Here is a 23,422-nt window from a genome sequence, read left to right as displayed (position 1 = left end):
GAGAGAGAGTAGCATTGGACCTAAGCAGAATTGTTAGTGCCACAAAGCTCAGCAATTTGAATGTAATTTCCAAAGAACCCCTGCTATGCCAGAGATGCACTGGAAGGCTTTGACATGCACCTTTTCTTTCGTCTTAAAGTAGAAACTGCACTTAATGAGCTGTCTAAAAGGGGGAAGAAAAAACATTTCTAAAAAGGCTTCTGTTATTCTCATTATAACAGGCAGAGGCGGAAGGAGTTAGGCTTCACAGACAGAAAAAAACACTACCTGGAACATTTTGGTAGACACTTTTTCTTGGCCACAGCCAGGGAAAAGGCATTCATTATTCAGACAGAACATCCATCCCCAGGCTGTGCTGATCAGAGCCCCAGACAGAGGCAGCCCAATCAGAGACAGGATATCACCAACCCCCCACTGTGGAGCTATGGAGGGCATATTTCACCTCATACCTCTACAGCTACTGGACTCAGTGATATAAATGTCCCTGGAACTCAGCAGTAAGTGCAGATAATGAAGTGAATGTCTGAGTGAAAGTATTTGCATTGGAAAATGATGAGGGTTTTGAACAATGCCTGCTGGTTTTTACAGAGATATATATATTAATATACACTGCTCAAAAAAATAAAGGGAACACTTAAACACAATGTAACTCCAAGTCAATCATACTTCTGTGAAATCAAACTGTCCACTTAGGAAGCAACACTGATTGACAATAAATTTCCCATGCTGTTGTGCAAATGGAATAGACAAAAGGTGGAAATTATAGGCAATTAGCAAGACACCCCCAATAAAGGAGTGATTCTGCAGGTGGTGACCACAGACCACTTCTCAGTTCCTATGCTTCCTGGCTGATGTTTTGGTCACTTTTGAATGCTGGCGGTGCTCTCACTCTAGTGGTAGCATGAGACGGAGTCTACAACCCACACAAGTGGCTCAGATAGTGCAGCTCATCCAGGATGGCACATCAATGCGAGCTGTGGCAAGAAGGTTTGCTGTGTCTGTCAGCGTAGTGTCCAGAGCATGGAGGCGCTACCAGGAGACAGGCCAGTACATCAGGAGACGTGGAGGAGGCCGTAGGAGGGCAACAACCCAGCAGCAGGACCGCTACCTCCGCCTTTGTGCAAGGTGGAGCACTGCCTGAGTCCTGCAAAATGACCTCCAGCAGGCCACAAATGTGCATGTGTCAGCATATGGTCTCACAAGGGCTCTGAGGATCGCATCTCGGTACCTAATCGCAGTCAGGCTACCTCTGGCGAGCTCATGGAGGGCTGTGCGGCCCCACAAAGAAATGCCACCCCACACCATGACTGACCCACCGCCAAACCGGTCATGCTGGAGGATGTTGCAGGCAGCACATGTCACATGTGCTCATGTGCTCAGTGTGAACCTGCTTTCATCTGTGAAGAGCACAGGGCGCCAGTGGCGAATTTGCCAATCTTGGTGTTCTTTGGAAAATGCCAAACGTCCTGCACGGTGTTGGGCTGTAAGCACAACCCCCACCCGTGGACGTCGGGCCCTCATACCACCCTCATGGAGTCTGTTTCTGACCGTTTGAGAAGACACATGCACATTTGTGGCCTGCTGGAGGTCATTTTGCAGGGCTCAGGCAGTGCTCCACCTTGCACAAAGGCGGAGGTAGTGGTCCTGCTGCTGGGTTGTTGCTCTCCTACGGCCTCCTCCACGTCTCCTGATGTACTGGCCTGCCTCCTGGTAGCGCCTCCATGCTCTGGACACTACGCTGACAGACACAGCAAACCTTCTTGCCACAGCTCGCATTGATGTGCCATCCTGGATGAGCTGCACTACCTGAGCCACTTGTGTGGGTTGTAGACTCCGTCTCATGCTACCACTAGAGTGAGAGCACCGCCAGCATTCAAAAGTGACCAAAACATCAGCCAGGAAGCATAGGAACTGAGAAGTGGTCAGTGGTCACCACCTGCAGAATCACTCCTTTATTGGGGGTGTCTTGCTAATTGCCTATAATTTCCACCTTTTGTCTATTCCATTTGCACAACAGCATGTGAAATGTATTGTCAATCAGTGTTGCTTCCTAAGTGGACAGTTTGATTTCACAGAAGTGTGATTGACTTGGAGTTACATTGTGTTGTTTAAGTGTTCCCTTTATTTTTTTGAGCAGTGTATATATATATAGAGAGAGAGGGGAGGGAGACAGGGGGAGAGAGAGAGAACAAGGAAACCAGATGTGCAATGCTATGCTCTGACTGAGTGGGTCTGCCTCATTTCCATCTAGACTCCTAGGAGTAGAGTGGAGGGGAGCAGAGTGGAGGGGAGCAGAACAGAGGGGATTGAAGTTGAGGGGAGTGGAGGAGAAGGAAGGTGCCCAGTCAACACTCCTTTCCTCCCCTGTCAGCTCTGGGAGGCAGCAGCGTGCTGATTTGATCCGCCATGTCTGACAGGGAATTTACATGCCATGCGGAACGCCTGATGGTCACCAGGGAACACGCCGAGGCAAACTGTCAGCCTCCTGTACACTATGTATATAGTTGAGAGTACACTACACCTTGACTGACACTTTGGGCACATCCCAGAGTTATTCAATTTAGAACATTTGAACAGGCATTTCAAATAAGACAATGCAGCCTTATTATTGCCTTACTAAAATGTTATATTGGTTGTTGTATTGGTTGTTATATTGTTGTACTGGTTGTTATTTTGGCTGATATATTGATTGTTATATTGGCAGTTATATTGGTTCTTATTTTGGTTGTTACAGTGCCTTCGGAAAGTATTCAGACCCCTTTACATTTTCCACATTTTGTTACATTACAGCCTTATTCTAAAATGGGTTAAAAAAAAATCCCCCCAAAAAATCACAGCAATCTACACAAAATACCCAATAATGACAAAGCGAAAACAGTTTTTAAATTTTTGCAAATGCATAAAAAATAAATAACAGAAATACCTTATTTACATAAGTATTCAGACCTTTTGCTATGAGACTCAAAATTGAGCTCAGGTGCATCCTGTTTCCATTGATCATCCTTGAGATGTTTCTACCACTTGATTAGAGTCCACCAGTAGTAAACTCAATTGATTGGACATGATTTGGTAAGGCACACACCTGTCAATATAAGGCCCCACGGGTGACAGTGCATGTCTGAGCAAAAATCAAGCCATGAGGTGGAAGGAATTGTGTCGAGGCACAGATCTAGGGAAGGGTACGTAAAAATGTCTGCAGCATTGAAGGTCCCATCGAACACAGTGGCCTCCATCATTCTTAAATGGAAGAAGTGTTGAACCACCAAGACTCTTCCTAGTGCTGGCCGCCCGGCCAAACTGAGCAATTGGGGGAGAAGGGCCTTGGTCAGGGAGGTGATTGTCATTCTGATAGAGCTCCAGAGTTCCTGCAGCACTCCATCAATCAAGCTTTTATTGAAGAGTGGCCAGACGGAAGCCACTCCTCAGTAAAAGGCACATGATAGTCCACTTGGAGTTTGTCAGAAGGCACCTAAAGGAGTCAGACCATGAGAAACAAGCTTCTCTGGTCTGATGAAACCAAGATTGATCTCTTTGGCCTGAATGCCAAGCATCACGTCTGGCGGAAACCTAGCACCATCCCTACGATGAAGCATGGTGTTGGCAGCATCATGCTGTGGGGATGTTTTTCAGCAGCAGTGACTGGGAGACTAGTCAGGATTGAGGGAAAGATGAGTGGAGCAAAGTACAGAGAGATCCATGATGAAAACCTGCTCCAGAGTGCTCAGGACCTCCGACTGAGGCGAAGGTTCACTTTCCAACAGGACAACAACCCTAAGCACACAGCCAAGACAACACAGGAGTGGCTTCGGGACAAGTCTCTGAATGTCCTTGAGTGGCCCAGCCAGAGCCTGGACTTGAACCCAATTGAACATCTCTGGAGAGACCTGAAAATAGCTGTGCAGCAACACTCCCCATCCAACCTGACAGAGGTTGAGAGGATCTGCAGAGAAGAATGGGAGAAACTCCCCAAATACAGGTGTGCCCAAGAAGACTCGAGGCTGTAATCGCTGCCAAAGGTGCTACAACAAAGTACTGAGTAAAGGGTCTGAATACTTCTGTAAATGTGATATTTCCGATTTTTGGGGGGGTGGGGTTTTGAAAAAAAATCTAAACATCTGTTTTTGATTTGTCATTATGAGTATTGTGTGCAGATTGATGAGGGGGAAAACTATGTAATCCATTTTAGAATAAGGCTGTAACATATCAAAATGTAAAAAAAATCAAGGGGTCTGAATACTTTCCGAATGCACTGTATATTGTTATATTGGTTGTGATATTACTATATTAGTTGTATTGGTTATATTAGTTGTTATATTGGTTGTAATATTGTTGTATTGGTTATTAGTTGTTATATTGGTTGTAATATTGTTGTATTGGTTATTAGTTATTATATTGGTTGTTAAATTGTTGTATTGGTTATTAGTTATTATATTGGTTGTTAAATTGTTGTATTGGTTATTAGTTATTATATTGGTTGTTAAATTGTTGTATTGGTTATATTAGCTGTTATATTGGTTGTTAAATTGGTTGTGATATTGGCTGTGATATTGGTCATTATCTTGTTATATTGGTTGTTGCATTGGTTGTGATATTGGTTTATTGGTTGTGATATTGGTTTATTGGTTGTGATATTGGTTTATTGGTTGTGATATTGGTATATTGGTTGTAATATTGGTATATTGGTTGTAATATTGGTTTATTGGTTGTAATATTGGTTTATTGGTTGTAATATTGGTTTATTGGTTGTAATATTGGTTTATTGGTTGTAATATTGGTATATTGGTTGTAATATTGGTATATTGGTTGTAATATTGGTATATTGGTTGTAATATTGGTTGTTATGTTGGTTGTTATACGGGTTGTAATATTTTATTTTGGTTGTTATATTGGTATATTTGTTGTGATATTGGTCGTTATCTTGTTATATTGGTTGTTATATTGGTTGTTATATTGGTTGTTGTATTGTTGTATTGTTATATTGGTTGTTGTATTGGTTGTAATATTGGTTGTAGTATTGGTTGTAATATTGTTATATTGGTTGTAATATTGGTTGTAATATTGTTATATTGGTTGTAGTATTGGTTGTTGTATTGGTTGTAATATTGTTATATTGGTTGTTGTATTGATTGTTGTATTGGTTGTAGTATTGGTTGTAGTATTGGTTGTAATATTGGTTGTTGTATTGGTTGTAATATTGTTATATTGGTTGTAGTATTGGTTGTTGTATTGGTTGTTGTATTGGTTGTTGTGTTGGTTGTAATATTGTTATATTGGTTGTTGTATTGGTTGTAATATTGTTATATTGGTTGTAATATTGGTTGTAGTATTGGTTGTAGTATTGGTTGTTGTTGTAACGGTCGTCTTTCGGTGAGAGAGTGGACCAAGGCGCAGCGGGTGATGAATACATAATGATTTATTTGACAAGACGAACACTGACACGAAATACACTTGATAATTACAAAATAACAAACCCACGTAGACAGACCTGAACTAATGAACTTACATATACACGAAGAACGCACGAACAGGAAAACTGACTACACAAAACGAACGAACGGACAAACAAACCGAAACAGTCCCGTGTGGCGCAACATAGACACAGACACAGGAGACAACCACCCACAACAAACAATGTGAAACAACCTACCTTAATATGGCTCTCAATCAGAGGAAACGGCAAACACCTGCCTCTAATTGAGAGCCATACCAGGCAACCCATTAACCCAACATAGAAAACACATAACATAGACTACCCACCCAAACTCACGCCCTGACCAATTAAACACATACCAAACAACAGAAAACAGGTCAGGAACGTGACAGTTGTATTGGTTGTTGTATTGGTTGTTGTGTTGGTTGTAATACTGTTATATTGGTTGTAGTATTGGTTGTAATATTGTTAAATTGGTTGTAGTATTGGTTGTAGTATTGGTTGTAGTATTGGTTGTTGTGTTGGTTGTAATATTGTTATATTAGTTGTAGTATTGGTTGTAATATTGTTATATTGGTTGTAGTATTGGTTGTTGTATTGGTTGTTGTGTTGGTTGTTGTGTTGGTTGTAATATTGTTATATTGGTTGTAATATTGTTATATTGGTTGTTATATGTTGTATTGATTGTTGTATTGGTTGTTATATGTTGTATTTGTTGTAATATTGTTATATTGGTTGTAATATTGTTATATGGGTTGTTATGTTGTATTGGTTGTTGTATTGGTTGTTGTATTGTTATATTGGTTGTTGTATTGGTTGTTGTATTGGTTGTAATATTGTTATATTGGTTGTTGTATTGTTATATTGGTTGTTGTATTGGTTGTTGTATTGGTTGTAATATTGTTATATTGGTTGTTGTATTGGTTGTTATATGTTGTATTTGTTGTAATATTGTTATATTGGTTGTAATATTGTTATATTGGTTGTAATATTGTTATATTGGTTGTTATATGTTGTATTGGTTGTTGTGTTGGTTGTTGTATTGGTTGTAATATTGTTATATTGGTTGTAGTATAGATGATAGGCTTTCTTTTAAAAAACATGTTACTGAATTGGGAAAAAAGCTCAAATTTAAGATAGGATTCCTTTACAGAAACAGGGCTTGTCTGTCCTCTGTAAATAGGAAAAACATTGTGCAGGCTACTTTTATGTCCGTTTTAGATTATGGTGATATTATCTATATGCATGCATCGGCAAACACATTAAAACCACTGGATGCTATTTACCATTGTGCACTCAGGTTTATCACGGGTGATAGTTACAGAACTCATCACTGTATCCTATATCAACATGTGGGTTGGGTCTCTCTATCTGTGAGGCGAGAGCAACATGCTCTCTTGTTTATTTATAAAGCACTTCTTTTAAAACTACCTCCATATATATCATCATTAATTTCCACAAGATGTACTAATTTTAAAACCAGATCACAGATGTGGATTACATTAGAGACTCCTGCGGTCTCCACAGAGTTGGGTAGGACTGCCTTCAGTTCCTTTGCACCTTATTTATGGAACAAACTGCAGATCCAACTTAAGTTAGACACTCTGGTGTCCCTTGCCCATTTTAAAATGTTTATGGAGGATCAATATGATGTTGTCTGTGATTGTTTCTGTTGAATTGTGTATGTTTTGAAATGTTCTTGTCTGTATGTCTAAAACTGTACATGTCAACATGTTTACACAGGGCACAGCCGTAAAAGAGATCCAGGTCTCAGTCTGTTTTCCCTGTTAAAATAAAGATTAAAAAAAAAAAAAAGTATTGGTTGTTGTATTGGTTGTTGTTCAATTGGCTCATTCATCCCCCTCCTCTCCCCTGTAACTATTCCCCAGGTCGTTGCTGCAAATGAGAACGTGTTCTCAGTCAACTTACCTGGTAAAATAACGGTAAATAAAATAATAAATAAAATAAATATTGGTTGTAATATTGTTGTATTGGTTGTAATATTGTTATATTGGTTGTAATATTGATATATTGGTTGTTGTATTGGTTGTATTTGTTGTAATATTGTTATATTGGTTGTTGTATTGGTTGTATTTGTTGTAATATTGTTATATTGGTTGTTATAGGTTGTATTTGTTGTAATATTGTTATATTGGTTGTTATATGTTGTATTGGTTGTTGTGTTGGTTGTAATATTGGTTGTAGTATTGGTTGTTGTATTGGTTGTTGTATTGGTTGTAGTATTGGTTGTAGTATTGTTGTATTGGTTGTAATATTGGTTGTTGTATTGGTTGTAGTATTGTTGTATTGGTTGTAATATTGGTTGTTGTATTGGTTGTTGTATTGTTGTATTTGTTGTAATATTGTTATATTGGTTGTTATATGTTGTATTGGTTGTTGTATTGGTTGTTGTATTGTTATATTGGTTGTTGTATTGTTGTATTGGTTGTAATATTGGTTGTTGTGTTGGTTGTTGTATTGTTATATTGGTTGTTGTATTGGTTGTTGTATTGTTATATTGGTTGTTGTATTGGTTGTTGTATTGTTATATTGGTTGTTGTATTGGTTGTTGTATTGGTATATTGGTTGTTGTATTGGTTGTTATATGTTGTATTTGTTGTAATATTGTTATATTGGTTGTTATATGTTGTATTGGTTGTTGTATTGGTTGTAGTATTGTTATATTGGTTGTTGTATTGTTGTATTGGTTGTAATATTGGTTGTTGTATTGTTATATTGGTTATTATATGTTGTATTGATTGTAATATTGTTATATTGGTTGTAATATTGTTATATTGGTTGTTATATGTTGTGTTGGTTGTTGTATTGGTTGTTGTATTGGTTGTTGTATTGGTTGTAGTATTGGTTGTAGTATTGGTTGTAGTATTGTTGTATTGGTTGTAGTATTGTTGTATTGGTTGTAATATTGTTATATTGGTTGTTGTATTGGTTGTTATATGTTGTATTGGTTGTTGTATTGGTTGTTGTATTGTTATATTGGTTGTTGTATTGGTTGTTGTATTGTTATATTGGTTGTTGTATTGGTTGTTGTATTGGTTGTTGTATTGGTTGTTGTATTGGTTGTTGTATTGGTATATTGGTTGTTGTATGTTGTATTTGATGTAATATTGTTATATTGGTTGTTATATGTTGTATTGGTTGTTGTATTGGTTGTAGTATTGTTATATTGGTTGTTGTATTGTTGTATTGGTTGTAATATTGGTTGTTGTATTGTTGTATTGGTTGTAATATTGGTTGTTGTATTGTTATATTGGTTATTATATGTTGTATTGATTGTTGTATTGGTTGTTATATTGGTTGTAATATTGTTATATTGGTTGTTATAGGTTGTATTTGTTGTAATATTGTTATATTGGTTGTTATATGTTGTATTGGTTGTTGTGTTGGTTGTAATATTGGTTGTAGTATTGGTTGTTGTATTGGTTGTAGTATTGTTGTATTGGTTGTAATATTGGTTGTTGTATTAGTTGTAGTATTGTTGTATTGGTTGTAATATTGTTATATTGGTTGTTATATGTTGTATTGGTTGTTGTGTTGGTTGTAATATTGGTTGTAGTATTGGTTGTTGTATTGGTTGTTGTATTGGTTGTAGTATTGGTTGTAGTATTGTTGTATTGGTTGTAGTATTGGTTGTAGTATTGTTGTATTGGTTGTAGTATTGGTTGTAGTATTGTTGTATTGGTTGTAATATTGGTTGTTGTATTGGTTGTTGTATTGGTTGTTGTATTGGTATATTGGTTGTTGTATTGGTTGTTATATGTTGTATTTGTTGTAATATTGTTATATTGGTTGTTATATGTTGTATTGGTTGTTGTATTGGTTGTAGTATTGTTATATTGGTTGTTGTATTGTTGTATTGGTTGTAATATTGGTTGTTGTATTGTTATATTGGTTATTATATGTTGTATTGATTGTAATATTGTTATATTGGTTGTAATATTGTTATATTGGTTGTTGTATTGGTTGTATTTGTTGTAATATTGTTATATTGGTTGTTGTATTGGTTGTATTTGTTGTAATATTGTTATATTGGTTGTTATAGGTTGTATTTGTTGTAATATTGTTATATTGGTTGTTATATGTTGTGTTGGTTGTAATATTGGTTGTTGTATTGGTTGTTGTATTGGTTGTAGTATTGGTTGTAGTATTGGTTGTAGTATTGTTGTATTGGTTGTAGTATTGGTTGTAGTATTGTTGTATTGGTTGTAGTATTGTTGTATTGGTTGTAATATTGTTGTATTGGTTGTTGTATTGGTTGTTGTATTGTTATATTGGTTGTTGTATTGGTTGTTGTATTGGTATATTGGTTGTTGTATTGGTTGTTGTATTGGTTGTTGTATTGGTATATTGGTTGTTGTATGTTGTATTTGTTGTAATATTGTTATATTGGTTGTTATATGTTGTATTGGTTGTTGTATTGGTTGTAGTATTGTTATATTGGTTGTTGTATTGTTGTATTGGTTGTAATATTGGTTGTTGTATTGTTATATTGGTTATTATATGTTGTATTGATTGTTGTATTGGTTGTTATATTGGTTGTAATATTGTTATATTGGTTGTTATAGGTTGTATTTGTTGTAATATTGTTATATTGGTTGTTATATGTTGTATTGGTTGTTGTGTTGGTTGTAATATTGGTTGTAGTATTGGTTGTTGTATTGGTTGTAGTATTGTTGTATTGGTTGTAATATTGGTTGTTGTATTAGTTGTAGTATTGTTGTATTGGTTGTAATATTGTTATATTGGTTGTTATATGTTGTATTGGTTGTTGTGTTGGTTGTAATATTGGTTGTAGTATTGGTTGTTGTATTGGTTGTTGTATTGGTTGTAGTATTGGTTGTAGTATTGTTGTATTGGTTGTAGTATTGGTTGTAGTATTGTTGTATTGGTTGTAATATTGGTTGTTGTATTAGTTGTTATATGTTGTATTGGTTGTTGTATTGGTTGTTGTATTGTTATATTGGTTGTTGTATTGGTTGTTGTATTGTTATATTGGTTGTTGTATTGGTTGTTGTATTGGTTGTTGTATTGGTATATTGGTTGTTGTATTGGTTGTTATATGTTGTATTTGTTGTAATATTGTTATATTGGTTGTTATATGTTGTATTGGTTGTTGTATTGGTTGTAGTATTGTTATATTGGTTGTTGTATTGTTGTATTGGTTGTAATATTGTTATATTGGTTGTTATATGTTATATTGGTTGTTGTATTGGTTGTTGTATTGGTTGTTGTATTGTTGTATTGGTTGTAATATTGTTATATTGGTTGTTATATGTTATATTGGTTGTTGTATTGGTTGTAATATTGTTATATTGGTTGTTGTATTGTTGTATTGGTTGTAATATTGGTTGTTGTATTGGTTGTAATATTGTTGTATTGGTTGTAATATTGTTGTATTGGTTGTAATATTGTTATATTGGTCATTATATGTTGTATTCATTGTTGTATTGGTTGTTATATTGGTTGTTATGTTGTATTGGTTGTTGTATTGTTAAATTGGTTGTTGTATTGGTTGTTGTATTGGTTGTAATATTGTTATATTGGTTGTTATATGTTGTATTGGTTGTTATATGTTGTATTGGTTGTTATATGTTGTATTGGTTGTTATATGTTGTATTGGTTGTTATATGTTGTATTGGTTGTTATATGTTGTATTGGTTGTTATATGTTGTATTGGCTGTTGTATTGGTTGTAATATTGTAATATTGGTTGTAATATTGTTATATTGGTTGTTGTATTGTTGTATTGGTTGTAATATTGGTTGTTGTATTGGTTGTAATATTGTTGTATTGGTTGTAATATTGTTGTATTGGTTGTAATATTGTTATATTGGTCATTATATGTTGTATTCATTGTTGTATTGGTTGTTATATTGGTTGTTATGTTGTATTGGTTGTTGTATTGTTAAATTGGTTGTTGTATTGGTTGTTGTATTGGTTGTAATATTGTTATATTGGTTGTTATATGTTGTATTGGTTGTTATATGTTGTATTGGTTGTTATATGTTGTATTGGTTGTTATATGTTGTATTGGTTGTTATATGTTGTATTGGTTGTTATATGTTGTATTGGTTGTTATATGTTGTATTGGCTGTTGTATTGGTTGTAATATTGTAATATTGGTTGTAATATTGTTATATTGGTTGTTATATGTTGTATTCATTGTTGTATTGGGAGTTATGTTGTATTGGTTGTTGTATTGTTAAATTGGTTGTTGTATTGGTTGTTGTATTGGTTGTAATATTGTTATATTGGTTGTTGTATTGGTTGTTATATGTTGTATTGGTTGTAATATTGTTATATTGGTTGTTATATGTTGTATTGGTTGTTATATGTTGTATTGGTTGTTATATGTTGTATTGGTTGTTGTGTTGGTTGTTGTATTGGTTGTAATATTGTTATATTGGTTGTAGTATTGGTTGTTGTATTGGTTGTTGTATTGGTTGTATTGGTTGTAATATTGTTACATTGGTTGTTATATGTTGTATTGGTTGTTATATGTTGTATTGGTTGTTATATGTTGTATTTGTTGTAGTATTGGTTGTTGTATTGGTTGTAATATTGTTATATTGGTTGTTGTATTGGTTGTTATATGTTGTATTTGTTGTAATATTGTTATATTGGTTTTAATATTGTTATATTGGTTGTTATATGTTGTATTGGTTGTTGTATTGGTTGTTATATGTTGTATTTGTTGTAATATTGTTATATTGGTTGTAGTATTGGTTGTTGTATTGGTTGTTATATGTTGTATTGGTTGTTATATGTTGTATTGGTTGTTGTGTTGGTTGTTGTATTGGTTGTAATATTGTTATATTGGTTGTTATATGTTGTATTGATTGTTGTATTGGTTGTAATATGTTGTATTTGTTGTAATATGTTGTATTTGTTGTAATATTGTTATATTGGTTGTAATATTGTTATATTGGTTGTTATATGTTGTATTGGTTGTTATATGTTGTATTGGTTGTTATATGTTGTATTGGTTGTTGTGTTGGTTGTTGTAATATTGTTATATTGGTTGTATTGATTGTTGTATTGGTTGTAATATGTTGTATTTGTTGTAATATTGTTATATTGGTTGTAATATTGTTATATTGGTTGTTATATGTTGTATTGGTTGTTATATGTTGTATTGGTTGTTATATGTTGTATTGGTTGTTGTGTTGGTTGTTGTATTGGTTGTAATATTGTTACATTGGTTGTTATGTTGTATTGGTTGTTGTATTGGTTGTTGTATTGTTATATTGGTTGTTGTATTGGTTGTTGTATTGTTATATTGGTTGTTGTATTGGTTGTTGTATTGGTTGTAATATTGTTATATTGGTTGTTGTATTGGTTGTTGTATTGGTTGTTGTATTGTTATATTGGTTGTTATATGTTGTATTGGTTGTTGTATTGGTTGTTATATGTTGTATTGGTTGTAATATTGTTATATTGGTTGTTATATGTTGTATTGGTTGTAATATTGTTATATTGGTTGTTGTATTGGTTGTTATATGTTGTATTGGTTGTTGTATTGGTTGTTGTATTGTTATATTGGTTGTTGTATTGGTTGTTGTATTGTTATATTGGTTGTTGTATTGGTTGTTGTATTGTTATATTGGTTGTTGTATTGGTTGTTGTATTGGTTGTTGTATTTGTTGTAATATTGTTATATTGGTTGTTATATGTTGTATTGGTTGTTGTATTGGTTGTAGTATTGTTATATTGGTTGTTGTATTGTTGTATTGGTTGTAATATTGGTTGTTGTATTGTTGTATTGGTTGTAATATTGGTTGTTGTATTGTTGTATTGGTTGTAATATTGGTTGTTGTATTGTTATATTGGTTATTATATGTTGTATTGATTGTTGTATTGGTTGTTATATTGGTTGTAATATTGTTATATTGGTTGTTATAGGTTGTATTTGTTGTAATATTGTTATATTGGTTGTTATATGTTGTATTGGTTGTTGTGTTGGTTGTAATATTGGTTGTAGTATTGGTTGTTGTATTGGTTGTAGTATTGTTGTATTGGTTGTAATATTGGTTGTTGTATTAGTTGTAGTATTGTTGTATTGGTTGTAATATTGTTATATTGGTTGTTATATGTTGTATTGGTTGTTGTGTTGGTTGTAATATTGGTTGTAGTATTGGTTGTTGTATTGGTTGTAGTATTGGTTGTAGTATTGGTTGTAGTATTGGTTGTAGTATTGTTGTATTGGTTGTAGTATTGGTTGTAGTATTGGTTGTAGTATTGTTGTATTGGTTGTAGTATTGGTTGTAGTATTGTTGTATTGGTTGTAGTATTGGTTGTAGTATTGTTGTATTGGTTGTAATATTGGTTGTTGTATTGGTTGTTGTATTGGTTGTTGTATTGGTATATTGGTTGTTGTATTGGTTGTAGTATTGGTTGTAGTATTGGTTGTAGTATTGTTGTATTGGTTGTAGTATTGGTTGTAGTATTGTTGTATTGGTTGTAGTATTGGTTGTAGTATTGTTGTATTGGTTGTAATATTGGTTGTTGTATTGGTTGTTGTATTGGTTGTTGTATTGGTATATTGGTTGTTGTATTGGTTGTTATATGTTGTATTTGTTGTAATATTGTTATATTGGTTGTTATATGTTGTATTGGTTGTTGTATTGGTTGTAGTATTGTTATATTGGTTGTTGTATTGTTGTATTGGTTGTAATATTGGTTGTTGTATTGTTATATTGGTTATTATATGTTGTATTGATTGTAATATTGTTATATTGGTTGTAATATTGTTATATTGGTTGTTGTATTGGTTGTATTTGTTGTAATATTGTTATATTGGTTGTTGTATTGGTTGTATTTGTTGTAATATTGTTATATTGGTTGTTATAGGTTGTATTTGTTGTAATATTGTTATATTGGTTGTTATATGTTGTGTTGGTTGTAATATTGGTTGTTGTATTGGTTGTTGTATTGGTTGTAGTATTGGTTGTTGTATTGGTTGTAGTATTGGTTGTAGTATTGGTTGTAGTATTGGTTGTAGTATTGTTGTATTGGTTGTAGTATTGGTTGTAGTATTGTTGTATTGGTTGTAGTATTGTTGTATTGGTTGTAATATTGTTGTATTGGTTGTTGTATTGGTTGTTGTATTGTTATATTGGTTGTTGTATTGGTTGTTGTATTGTTATATTGGTTGTTGTATTGGTTGTTGTATTGGTTGTTGTATTGGTATATTGGTTGTTGTATGTTGTATTTGTTGTAATATTGTTATATTGGTTGTTATATGTTGTATTGGTTGTTGTATTGGTTGTAGTATTGTTATATTGGTTGTTGTATTGTTGTATTGGTTGTAATATTGGTTGTTGTATTGTTATATTGGTTATTATATGTTGTATTGATTGTTGTATTGGTTGTTATATTGGTTGTAATATTGTTATATTGGTTGTTATAGGTTGTATTTGTTGTAATATTGTTATATTGGTTGTTATATGTTGTATTGGTTGTTGTGTTGGTTGTAATATTGGTTGTAGTATTGGTTGTTGTATTGGTTGTAGTATTGTTGTATTGGTTGTAATATTGGTTGTTGTATTAGTTGTAGTATTGTTGTATTGGTTGTAATATTGTTATATTGGTTGTTATATGTTGTATTGGTTGTTGTGTTGGTTGTAATATTGGTTGTAGTATTGGTTGTTGTATTGGTTGTTGTATTGGTTGTAGTATTGGTTGTAGTATTGTTGTATTGGTTGTAGTATTGGTTGTAGTATTGTTGTATTGGTTGTAATATTGGTTGTTGTATTAGTTGTTATATGTTGTATTGGTTGTTGTATTGGTTGTTGTATTGTTATATTGGTTGTTGTATTGGTTGTTGTATTGTTATATTGGTTGTTGTATTGGTTGTTGTATTGGTTGTTGTATTGGTATATTGGTTGTTGTATTGGTTGTTATATGTTGTATTTGTTGTAATATTGTTATATTGGTTGTTATATGTTGTATTGGTTGTTGTATTGGTTGTTGTATTGTTGTATTGGTTGTAATATTGTTATATTGGTTGTTATATGTTATATTGGTTGTTGTATTGGTTGTTGTATTGGTTGTTGTATTGTTGTATTGGTTGTAATATTGTTATATTGGTTGTTATATGTTATATTGGTTGTTGTATTGGTTGTAATATTGTTATATTGGTTGTTGTATTGGTTGTAATATTGGTTGTTGTATTGGTTGTAATATTGTTGTATTGGTTGTAATATTGTTGTATTGGTTGTAATATTGTTATATTGGTCATTATATGTTGTATTCATTGTTGTATTGGTTGTTATATTGGTTGTTATGTTGTATTGGTTGTTGTATTGTTAAATTGGTTGTTGTATTGGTTGTTGTATTGGTTGTAATATTGTTATATTGGTTGTAATATTGTTGTATTGGTTGTTATATGTTGTATTGGTTGTTATATGTTGTATTGGTTGTTATATGTTGTATTGGTTGTTATATGTTGTATTGGTTGTTATATGTTGTATTGGTTGTTATATGTTGTATTGGCTGTTGTATTGGTTGTAATATTGTAATATTGGTTGTAATATTGTTATATTGGTTGTTATATGTTGTATTCATTGTTGTATTGGGAGTTATGTTGTATTGGTTGTTGTATTGTTAAATTGGTTGTTGTATTGGTTGTTGTATTGGTTGTAATATTGTTATATTGGTTGTTGTATTGGTTGTTATATGTTGTATTTGTTGTAATATTGTTATATTGGTTGTAATATTGTTATATTGGTTGTTATATGTTGTATTGGTTGTTATATGTTGTATTGGTTGTTATATGTTGTATTGGTTGTTATATGTTGTATTGGTTGTTGTGTTGGTTGTTGTATTGGTTGTAATATTGTTATATTGGTTGTAGTATTGGTTGTTGTATTGGTTGTTGTATTGGTTGTATTGGTTGTAATATTGTTACATTGGTTGTTATATGTTGTATTGGTTGTTATATGTTGTATTGGTTGTTATATGTTGTATTTGTTGTAGTATTGGTTGTTGTATTGGTTGTAATATTGTTATATTGGTTGTTGTATTGGTTGTTATATGTTGTATTTGTTGTAATATTGTTATATTGGTTTTAATATTGTTATATTGGTTGTTATATGTTGTATTGGTTGTTGTATTGGTTGTTATATGTTGTATTTGTTGTAATATTGTTATATTGGTTGTAGTATTGGTTGTTGTATTGGTTGTTATATGTTGTATTGGTTGTTATATGTTGTATTGGTTGTTGTGTTGGTTGTTGTATTGGTTGTAATATTGTTATATTGGTTGTTATATGTTGTATTGATTGTTGTATTGGTTGTAATATGTTGTATTTGTTGTAATATGTTGTATTTGTTGTAATATTGTTATATTGGTTGTAATATTGTTATATTGGTTGTTATATGTTGTATTGGTTGTTATATGTTGTATTGGTTGTTATATGTTGTATTGGTTGTTGTGTTGGTTGTTGTAATATTGTTATATTGGTTGTATTGATTGTTGTATTGGTTGTAATATGTTGTATTTGTTGTAATATTGTTATATTGGTTGTAATATTGTTATATTGGTTGTTATATGTTGTATTGGTTGTTATATGTTGTATTGGTTGTTATATGTTGTATTGGTTGTTGTGTTGGTTGTTGTATTGGTTGTAATATTGTTACATTGGTTGTTATGTTGTATTGGTTGTTGTATTGGTTGTTGTATTGTTATATTGGTTGTTGTATTGGTTGTTGTATTGTTATATTGGTTGTTGTATTGGTTGTTGTATTGGTTGTAATATTGTTATATTGGTTGTTGTATTGGTTGTTGTATTGGTTGTTGTATTGTTATATTGGTTGTTATATGTTGTATTGGTTGTTGTATTGGTTGTTATATGTTGTATTGGTTGTAATATTGTTATATTGGTTGTTATATGTTGTATTGGTTGTAATATTGTTATATTGGTTGTTATATGTTATATTGGTTGTTGTATTGTTGTATTGGTTGTAATATTGTAATATTGGTTGTTGTATTGGTTGTAATATTGTTATATTGGTTGTTGTGTTGGTTGTTGTATTGGTTGCTGTATTGGTTGTAATATTGTTATATTGGTTGTTGTATTGCCTTTTATAGTGTTATATTGGTTGTAATATTGTTATATTGGTTGTTGTATTGGTTGTAATATTGTTGTTATATTTGTAGTTATATTGGTTGTAATATTGTTATATTGGTTGTTGTATTGGTAGTTATATTGTTGTATTGGTTGTTATATTGATTGTAAAAGTGTTGTTATATTTGTAGTTATATTGGTTGTAATATTGTTATATTGGTTGTAATTGTCACGTCCTGACCATAGAAAGCCTTTATTTTCTATGGTAGAGTAGGTCAGGGCGTGACTAGGGGTTTAGTTTGTTTTTTCTATGTTGGTGTTTTAGTATGATTCCCAACTAGAGGCAGCTGGCTATCGTTGTCTCTAATTGGGGATCATACTTAAGTAGCATTTTTCCCACATGTGTGTTATGGGATATTGTTTTGTTTTGAGTAGTGCACGTTGCACCTCTGTAGTCACGGTTTGTTGTTCGTTTATTGTTTGTTTGTTTGGCTAAGTTTCACTTTCTAATAAATTATGTGGAACTCTACATTCGCTGTGCCTTGGTCAATCTCTATAAATGAAAGCGACAGAATATCCCATCAACAAAGGACCAAGCAGCGTGCCCAGGAGGAGGAAGTATACTGGACTTGGGAAGAGATTCTGGATGGGAAGGGATCCTGGACTTGGGAAGAAATCCTGGCAGGACAGGATCACCTTCCATGGCGGGAGACGCAAGTGGTGAAGGAAGGACAGCGACACACGGGGTAATCGGCGAAGTTGAGGGGTGAGTCAGAGACCGAGGAGGAATATTGGGATAGATTGAGTGAGAAGTGGTTGGCGAAAGTTGAGGAGAGTGATGAGAGAGAGCCGTTGGTTTGGCGTAGTATGCACGGCATTCGCCCTGAGGAGCGTGTTAGCCGTCCGATGCCACCTGAGTCATCTCCCCGTACTCGTCCTGAGAAGTATGTTAAAGTTCTGGTACAATTGATGCCGGCTATATGCACCAGGTCTCCAGTGCGCCTTCACAGCCCAGTACGTCCTGTGCCTGCTCCTCGCACTCTTCCACCAGTGCGCCTCCCTAGTCCAGTACGTCCTGTGCCTGCTCCTTGCGCTAGCCCTGAGGAGCGTGTCACCAGCCCGGTACCACCAGTGCCGGCCCCACGTACCAGGCTTCCGGCGACGGTTCCCGGTCCGGAGCTTCCGGCGACGGTTCCCGGTCCGGAGCTTCCGGCGACGGTTCACGATCCGGAACCTCCAGCTCCATGGCAGGAGCCCTCCTCTGCGCCGATGCCCAGTCCAGACACGGCATCCAGTCCCACTCCATGGCAGGATTCTTCCTCTGCGCCGATGTTTGGTCCGAACACGGCGTCCAGTCCCGCTCCATGGCAGGAGTCTTCTTCTGCACCTAGATCCAGTCCAGGCACAGTGTTCAGCCTGGGCCCATGGCTGGATCTGCGGGTACTTCGCCCCGCACCAGAGCCGCCACCGACACTAGACACCCCCCCCCCCTTTTTGTTTCAGGTTTTGCGGTCCGCACCTTTGGGGGGGGGGGGGGGTACTGTCACGTCCTGACCATAGAAAGCCTTTATTTACTATGGTAGAGTAGGTCAGGGCGTGACTAGGGTTTAGTCTAGTTTATATTTTCTATGTGGGGTTCTAGTTTTTTTTTTATGTTGGTGTTTTAGTATGATTCCCAATTAGAGGCAGCTGGCTATCGCTGACTCTAATTGGGGATCATACTTAAGTAGCATTTTTTCCACATGTGTGTTATGGGATATTGTTTTGTTCTGAGTAGTGCACGTTGCACCTCTGTAGTCACAGTTTGTTGTTTGTTTATTGTTTATTTTGTTTCACTTTATAATAAATTATGTGGAACTCTACATTTGTGCCTTGGTCCATCTCTACAAATGAACGTGACAGTAATATTGGTAGTCCTGACATTTAATCCTAGTAAAAAGTCCCTGTCTTAGGTCAGTTAGGATCACCACTTTATTTTAAGAATGTGAAATGTCAGAATATTAGTAGAGAGAATGATTTATTTCAGCTTTTATTTCTTTCAACACATTCCCAGTGGGTCAGAAATGTACATACACTCAATTAGTATTTGGTAGCATTGCCTTTACATTTCTTAACTTGGGTCACATGTTTCGGGTAGGCATCCACAAGCTTCCCACAATAAGTTGGGTGAATTTTGGCCCATTCCTCCTGACAGAGCTGGTGTAACTGAGTCAGGTGTGTAGGCCTCCTTGCTTGCACATGCTTTTCCAGTTCTGCCCATAAATTTTCTATAGGATTGAGGTTAGGGCTTTGTGATGGCCACTCCAATACCTTGACTTTGTTGTCCTTAAGCCATTTTGCCACACCATTGGAAGTATGCTTGGGGTCATTGTCCATTTGGAAGACCCATTTGCGACCAAGCTTTAACTTCCTGACTGTGGTCTTGATGTTGCTTCAATATATCCACATAATTCTCCTTCCTCACGATGCCATCTATTTTGTGAAGTGCACCAGTCCCTCCTGCAGCAAAGTACCCCCACAACATGATGCTGCCACACCCGTGCTTCACGGTTGGGATGGTGTTCTTCGGCTTGCAAGCCTCCCCCTTTTCCCTCCAAACATAACGATGGTCATTATGGCCAAACAGTTCTATTTTTGTTTCATCAGACCAGAGGACATTTTTCCAAAAAGTACGATCTTTGTCCCCATGTGCAGTTGCAAACCGTAGTCTGGCTTTTTTATGGCGGTTTTGGAGCAGTGGCTTCTTCCTTGCTGAGCAGCCTTTCAGGTTATGTCAATTGTAGGACTCGTTTTACTGTGAATATAGATAATTTTGTACCTGCATCTTCACAAGGTCCTTTGCTGTTGTTATAGGATTGATTTGCACTTTTCGCACCAAAGTACGTTCATCTCTAGGAGACGGAACGCGTCTCCTTCCTGAGTGGTATGATGGCTGCGTGGTCCCATGGTGTTTATACTTGCGTACTATTGATTCTACAGATGAACGTAGTACCTTCAGGCGTTTGGAAATTGCTCCCAAGGATGAACCAGACTTGTGGAGGTTTTAAAATTTTTTTGGAGGTCTTGGCTTATTTCTTTAGATTTTTTGCCATGATGCCAAGCAAAGAGGCCCTGAGAATGAAGGTAGGTCTTGAAATACATCCACAGTTACACCTGCAATTGACTCAAATTATGTCAATTAACCTATCAGAACCTTCTAAAGCATTTTCTGGAATTCTCCAAGCGTTTTAAAGGTGTCATGCACAAAGTAGATGTCCTAACCGACTTGCCAAAACTATAGTTTTGTTAACAAGAAATTTGTGGAGTGGTTGAAAAATGAATTTCAATGAGTCCAACCAAAGTGTATGTAAATCTCCGACTTCAACTGTATATTGGTCATTCTATTGCTATATTTGTTGTGATACTGGATGTGATAGTGCTTGTTATATTGGTCATTCTATTGCTATATTTGTTGTGATACTGGATGTGATAGTGCTTGTTATATTGGTCATTCTATTGCTATATTTGTTGTGATACTGGATGTGATAGTGCTTGTTATATTGGTCATTCTATTGCTATATTTGTTGTGATACTGGATGTGATAGTGCTTGTTATATTGGTCATTCTATTGCTATATTTGTTGTGATACTGGATGTGATAGTGCTTGTTATATTGGTCGTTCTATTGCTATATTTGTTGTGATACTGGATGTGATAGTGCTTGGTATATTGGTATATTTGTTGTGATACTGGATGTGATAGTGCTTGTTATATTGGTCGTTCTATTGCTATATTTGTTGTGATACTGGATGTGATAGTGCTTGTTATATTGGTCGTAATATTGGTATATTTGTTGTGATACTGGATGTGATAGTGCTTGTTATATTGGTCGTAATATTGGTGTATTTGTTGTGATACTGGATATGATAGTGCTTGTTATATTGGTCGTAATATTGGTATATTTGTTGTGATACTGGTTGTTATATTGGTTGGCTATTTTACAAAGTTGGGTCTGTCTGTGTCAAAGTAGTAACTTAAAACTGAACTAGAACAGATGACAGGTGGAGAAATCCCTGACATGGCTACGTTGACATTTAGTGAAAATACCCTGTGCAGTAACTAGTAGGCTTAGGGACACATTCTAAATCAGTTAGAAATACACTTTGGGCTCAGAAATTGCAGTCTTTAGTCACTATGGATAAAAAAAATGGATCACTAATCTGACCCTCTCTTTGATACCAAAATACAGCATAACCTTCTAACATGTAACACAGAGGCAGTCATATGTCATTATTTCTGTGAAGGCAACAACATTTCGACTTCGCATCCTCCCAGCCCACTTCTTCCTAGCACAGAAAGAGAAGACAGGTTGTCCTCCTTTCAGGAAAGTTCACATTGCCAAGATTCTGAAAGAGTTGGTGGAATTCCCATGGGAGGGTGCAAATTGGCTCATGTCAATCAATTCAAATTGCAGCAAGGATATTCAGTGTGCATTGGCTTGTTTCTGAACTTAATCTTAACCAATCCCTCTTAATTAAATGACCCAAATACACGTTATTCAGCTGCTGCCAGATATCAGATTAACATTTGAATAGAGTTTAATTAGACAAACAAGTTTACTCTTCACAGATAAATATTCAGCTCCCAAAGAAGTTAACTATGAGTCTGTTCTAAACTAGAACAAACATGAACACAACGTACTGTGTTCCAGAAATGTTTGTCCAAATGACAACCTACCTGAGTCTGGTCTAAAAGTACCCAGAGCCGAACACACCAAGCTGCCCGCTGGGCACAAATGTCAACACATTTGAATTGAAGGCAGTCACTTCAGGAAGTGATTTTTATTTTATTTTAAATAATTTAAAAAAGGAAAAACTTTAAATAAAATTCAAGTTTACTCAAATTGACCCCAGCCCTGTCATCTGTACTAAACATGTCCAAAGCTGAACAGTACACACAGCAGCCTACTGCCATACCTGAGTCTGTGAGGGGCGGAAGGTGCTGCAGCCGAATGACTGCTGCAGTGAGTCCAGGAAGGGCTGGATCTTGTAGAGGCCATGGCTGCCGTGGCTGGAGCGGAAGGCCACGATGTGGAAGTACTTGAGAATCTTCTCGAAGCGCGCCTGGCTCATCTTGAGTGCGATGCTGCGGTTGCTAAAGAAGCCACTGCTCCAGATGCTGAGCACTGACTCACAGCGGTGAACGCTGGTGGAAGTCACAAAGCCCAGGAAGGCCTTCATCTCGGCCGCCGTCACGTTTCGCCAGCCCTCGTCGCTGCCGAAGCGCTCCTGGTACTTCTTGGCGTACATGTTGGTCTGCGTCACCATGTTCTGGATGGCGTTGTCGGGCACAAAGAGCTGGAAGAAGTCCATGCAAGTGGCTGTGGCTGGCATTCTCTGGGTAGGGCCTGGTGACAGGGAGAGAGACAGACAGATGATGGAGCTGCAGTCAAAGCATCACTCGCTCATTAAAACCTGCCTCTCAGATTGTTATTTTCATTTGACAGCATCAAATCACACATTACTTGTAAATTGAGTCTTACTGTGTAAACGACTATGATTTCTAAAAAGGGAATTACATTACTTTGACAGTATGGAGCTATTTTGTGCATTGAGTTATTTAGTAAATTAAAAAAGCACAACGTGTAGCATTTCTTTCCAGTCTTTGTTATTTGGATTGTGCTGTCAACCCTAGGGCTGCAATCAACTTCTATTCAACATGACAGTAACCATAATGTAATCGAAACAAGAATCAAGCTTTTTGGGCTTGAGGGAAGGGTTCATTATTGTCATGTGCTACACTATAGTGGATAGAAAAAGTCTTGTCTCGAACGTGTCAGATGAACATTCCCACTTATGCAAGCCGACAACTATAACCGTTTGGAAAAGCCCACTCATCGACATTGACATACTGTAGTTTCCAATGC

General features: G+C 35.3%; 1 protein-coding gene across 2 annotated transcripts in view; it reads right to left on the bottom strand.

The window, feature by feature from the left end:
- LOC129863440 (piggyBac transposable element-derived protein 5-like) overlaps positions 1-23,422 on the bottom strand; it is a 53,149-nt gene that overhangs the window by 23,976 nt on the left and 5,751 nt on the right. For both annotated transcript variants that reach the window (XM_055935438.1, XM_055935430.1), the window contains exon 2: positions 22,473-22,903. In XM_055935438.1, the coding sequence (XP_055791413.1) occupies positions 22,473-22,903 (431 nt within the window). The remainder of the gene's footprint in view (positions 1-22,472; positions 22,904-23,422) is intronic.

The sequence above is a fragment of the Salvelinus fontinalis genome, chromosome 1 (assembly GCF_029448725.1).
Source record: "Salvelinus fontinalis isolate EN_2023a chromosome 1, ASM2944872v1, whole genome shotgun sequence".
Taxonomy (NCBI): domain Eukaryota; kingdom Metazoa; phylum Chordata; class Actinopteri; order Salmoniformes; family Salmonidae; genus Salvelinus; species Salvelinus fontinalis.
Note: the sequence above shows the minus strand (reverse complement) of the source record. Positions and strands in the feature narration are given on the sequence as shown.